This window comes from Mercurialis annua, linkage group LG4 (assembly GCF_937616625.2).
Source record: "Mercurialis annua linkage group LG4, ddMerAnnu1.2, whole genome shotgun sequence".
Classification (NCBI taxonomy): Eukaryota; Viridiplantae; Streptophyta; class Magnoliopsida; order Malpighiales; family Euphorbiaceae; genus Mercurialis; species Mercurialis annua.
Genome location: NC_065573.1, coordinates 18,675,408 through 18,679,447, shown reverse-complemented (window position 1 = coordinate 18,679,447; position 4,040 = coordinate 18,675,408). Strand labels below are relative to the sequence as shown.

Here is a 4,040-nt window from a genome sequence, read left to right as displayed (position 1 = left end):
TTTTTTGGTAAATGGTGTAATTTCCTCTTTTTTTTTTAAAAAAAAAAAGGAATCATTTCGGTCCAAATACTCGTATCACGGAATCAAATAAATCAAAATCAAATAAAGCCAAAACTTTACAAAATTAGAAAATAGTCTAACTTGAAATGAAACAGTAAAAAAATAAATTAAATTCATTTGACCTGAAATTATAAAATTAAGGCTCTATTTGATTTAAATAAATAAAATAAAACCTTATTAATCCCAGTCACACAAGGTTGTGAACCAAATTTTTGTCTCAATCATTTTCTCTATTTTCAAGTTCCACCATTTAGGAAAATAGAATGGAGATGGGAAGAACAAGTTGAGCAGAATAAGAATAGAATTGAATAGATATATAATAAATACAACACAATTATAATTCAACTCTCTCTATATAACGCAAAATAAGACGATCTGGCCAACAAACGTAACTAACTTCTAACAAAAAGGAATAGAAAGGAAAAAGAATATTCATCGAAACCTTCTCTTTGTTTCTCCGTAAGCAACTACACCCGATACAGTCATGGTGTAGCCTCCGATGCCTATAGCGGTGACAGGATTCCGGAATATGAATAGCGAGATTACAAACGCAACTGCACCTTTCGCATTTCCTAGTACCTGATCACAACATTCCACCCACAAATCAAAGTTAAGGCTCGAGAGAATTTGAAGCCGTCCAAGAATTGCAGTGCTTCAAGATATTCTCTTTCGCGTTGATAAAAAAAAAAGTCATCGAGGTCCGACACAACAAATTGTAATAGTAAACTATTGCTTATAGTAAGGTTTAACTGGATTATGTAGTTAAATGAGGTAGTTTGTATAAGGCGGAGCAGTGATAGACTGCTCATAATGACTGGGAGATTATCGTGCCAACTAATTTCAGGCTGATTAGTTTATGTTCAAGTTGTGAACTTTCAATGTCAAATTTATACTGTAATAAATATCACCACAAATTTACGATACATGTGGTCGATGATGAGAACAGTTGAAAAACCACGATAATAACATTTTTTATGCTTAACCAATGCAAATAGCAGACAAGACAATATTGCAATTGCTTAAAGAATTGATAATAATTTCGGTTGCTCATTCTCCATTTTTTATATTCAAGTTTTATTTCATTCCCTGCAATTCAGTCGCCAAACAGGAGAAAATAGTGAAGAATGATAAAATGCCAAACCTGGAGAGTCAGTGCGCTTGTATGCTTAGTGACCAAGAAGTTTGACAAGTTAGCCGAGTACGCCATTGTTGAATTAAGAATCAATAATAACCACATATATTTATGTTCTCTTCCCAGAGATAAAGCGACTTCCAGTACATTAGGCTCCATTATCAGTGCTGCAGGCAACAGTACTAATACTGCTATAGGGGACATATACAACAACAAGTTCATTGAGTTCAACTTTTCTCTGCAATCCAAAGGAATCGAAGATATGAGGTGGCTAATGTAAAACTCGGTTTAAATTAGAAAGTTAAAGGAAGAAAAACAATTAAAGCAGAAACCATCACAACCAAAGAAAACATTTTTTTTTATTCACTGACTTTTTACTTTGTTTTCTCAACAAGCTAAGATTTTTCATTTTACATTCTTGTCATTTTCCTAGACTTCACAGTATTTGGACATTAAGGTTTGGATCAGGACTGGGACCAAAACAAAATGTACATAATGACTATGCACAGACCATAATCATGTGACAAGATATGTTGTAAAAGCCATTTTCGTGATGCACGCCAAAACTAGCAAGCATAATGAAGACACTATGTTAACTAATCTTACGCCATATCATAGCAGAAGTCCTTTTCTGATGTTGTTTTTAGCTTTTTCTCCACATACAATAGCAATTCATAGTTAAACTTCACAATTAACATGGAAAATGTGGGAACAAACATTTTGCTATTTATTAATGGTAAGCATGAGATTAAAGCATTTCCTAGAAATTAATATGAAATGAAATAAATTAAACATATTAAATCAACCTTCAAATTCTACCTCCAATGGAATAATAAAGCACTTCCTAAAAATCTTGGACACCGCAAATTAACTTAAGAAAGTAAAACCAGCTGAATAAAACTAACTTTGCTGAATAAAACAGTTCAATCAAGTTACAGCAGAAACTTGAAATTGATAAAATGGCACTTTATTGATTGCATAATTCTCTAAATCAAAGGATTCTTTGCTGTTTTTCCTTTGATTATAACTACTAGCTCCCCTTTATAAGCTTGTCTATTTTCGAGAATTAAGCATCAATTCAATCTCCACACCATATATCTAGTCCATCACATGTTCATTTCAAATGTCTCAGATCGTTTTGTTTATTCGTTTAATTGCAACACTATGATTACAGAATCAGCTTCGCTCATAAAACGAAAAAAGAAATGCGTTCGACATGATTATCCACTCCTACGAAATAAAATGCATTTACCCTTCAGATGAAAGCAGGATACCCTGAAGAACAGACTTAAAGGCCCTTGCAGCAGTCGCACTTATGCACATAATAAATCCAAACAAGTGAAAACTCGGTTCACCCTGCCACCATCAAATAACAAAGTAAAAATGTAAAAAGTCGATGAAATTTACCCACAAATAACAGCTAACAAAGACAAAGATCCAACGGCGACACTGTTTGAGAACCAAAATTTTCATGCATTATGCAATACAGAGTAAAGTATCTTTCAAAGAAAAGACACTAGGAAATAACAGTCGATGAAATTTACCCACAAATAAAAGCTAACAAAGACAAAGACCCACAGCGATACTGTTTGAGAACCAAAAGCTTCATGCATTGTGCAATATAGAGTAAAGTATCTTTCAAATTAGGATTCATATCTGTACCTATTACGTAAAATCTCGCCAAGTCTTAGTTCACCATCGACCCCTCACTGCAGGGCCCATGATGAACTAGGCTATGCAAGATATCAACCCCCATCCCTATATCTTCACCAATGTATTAGAAAGATACGGACATAATGCACCTGAAATCTAAAGAAACTAACCATTGCAAAGAGCTTGTTCAAAAGCTTTAATGAGAACAAATTATAATTTGTTCCAAAGATGCTGCATAGAAATACCACTTTCAAGTCTCTACATTTAACATCTGGGCTGCCATTGGTAGAATGTGAGGATTTTTCACATAAGTAATTGCCATTTTACAGAAAAATCATCCAACACAAAACCTCTTTCTAACAATAAAAAGAGATCACAAACAATCGACACTAATTAAAAGAACAAACAATCACCAATTCCCACACACAAAACACAAACAAACATGATTTTAGATCCACATTGTAATTGCTAAGTCAGCATTGCATAACACAAACACAAATCTCAAAACTCAAACCACTCTAAAAAAACAAAAATCCCATAACTTTAATCAAAACAATCCACCAAAAAAAGGAGAAAAACTTACACCACTAGCAATGATAACACCAGTAACAACAGGAACAAGAGCAGCATAAGTAACCCAAGCCTCCCTCTTAAAGGTCATCAAGTAAGCAAAAACAGCAGTAAAAAAAGGAGTGGTGGCACCCACAGCCTGGTTAAACGAAACCGGCAGATACCTAAGAGATATATTCCCACCCACAACCGACCCACAAAACACAACACTCAAAGTTGCAATCTTGAGCAGCTGATTCCTGGATTTCACAGCCTGAAGAGGCACAATCTTGAAGAACACAATGGACAAATAACTCAGGATTGCACAAGCTGACATGTGGCACATTGTGAGAAAGATTGGGAATCTGAATCCATAGTTAGAAAGAAGGTACTTGTTTAATAGTAAAACACCAATGTTGGAGGAGTACCAGAGGATTATGAGAGATGAAATGAAAAGGGTTGATGAAGATGATGACATTGTGTTTGGATTTGTGTTTGTGGGTTGCTGGTGGTGTGATGATTTCATGATCTCAGCTGCAAAATCAATGAGCTTTTTTGTTTTGTTTTGTGTTTTTTTGGTCTGTTTTTTGTGTCTATATGTGGCGGTAGGGGAGAGGGGGGGAGAGGGAGTGAAAGTGTGTCATGT

The 4,040-nt window shown here is 34.7% G+C and overlaps 1 protein-coding gene across 1 annotated transcript; it reads right to left on the bottom strand.

The window, feature by feature from the left end:
* Positions 1-343: 343 nt before the first annotated feature.
* On the bottom strand, positions 344-4,040 carry LOC126679349 (UDP-URONIC ACID TRANSPORTER 1-like). Its single transcript, XM_050374363.2, has 4 exons — positions 3,429-4,040; positions 2,445-2,548; positions 1,202-1,430; positions 344-639 (listed from the first exon to the last, which is right to left on the bottom strand). Exons 1-4 carry the CDS (start codon positions 3,918-3,920, stop codon positions 493-495), a joined length of 972 nt encoding a protein of 323 aa, XP_050230320.1. The 5' UTR covers positions 3,921-4,040; the 3' UTR covers positions 344-492.

What these genes read in the sequence shown, in the direction of transcription:
- LOC126679349 (XM_050374363.2), bottom strand. Translation starts at nt 3,920, where the DNA reads ATGAAATCATCACACCACCAGCAACCCACAAACACAAATCCAAACACA. An exon ending in GTGTTATCATTGCTAGTGGT is followed by an intron (nt 2,549 to 3,428) that starts GTAAGTTTTTCT and finishes TGATGGTGGCAG; the next exon opens with GGTGAACCGAGTTTTCACTT. An exon ending in ATCCTGCTTTCATCTGAAGG is followed by an intron (nt 1,431 to 2,444) that starts GTAAATGCATTT and finishes TTTGGATTGCAG; the next exon opens with AGAAAAGTTGAACTCAATGA.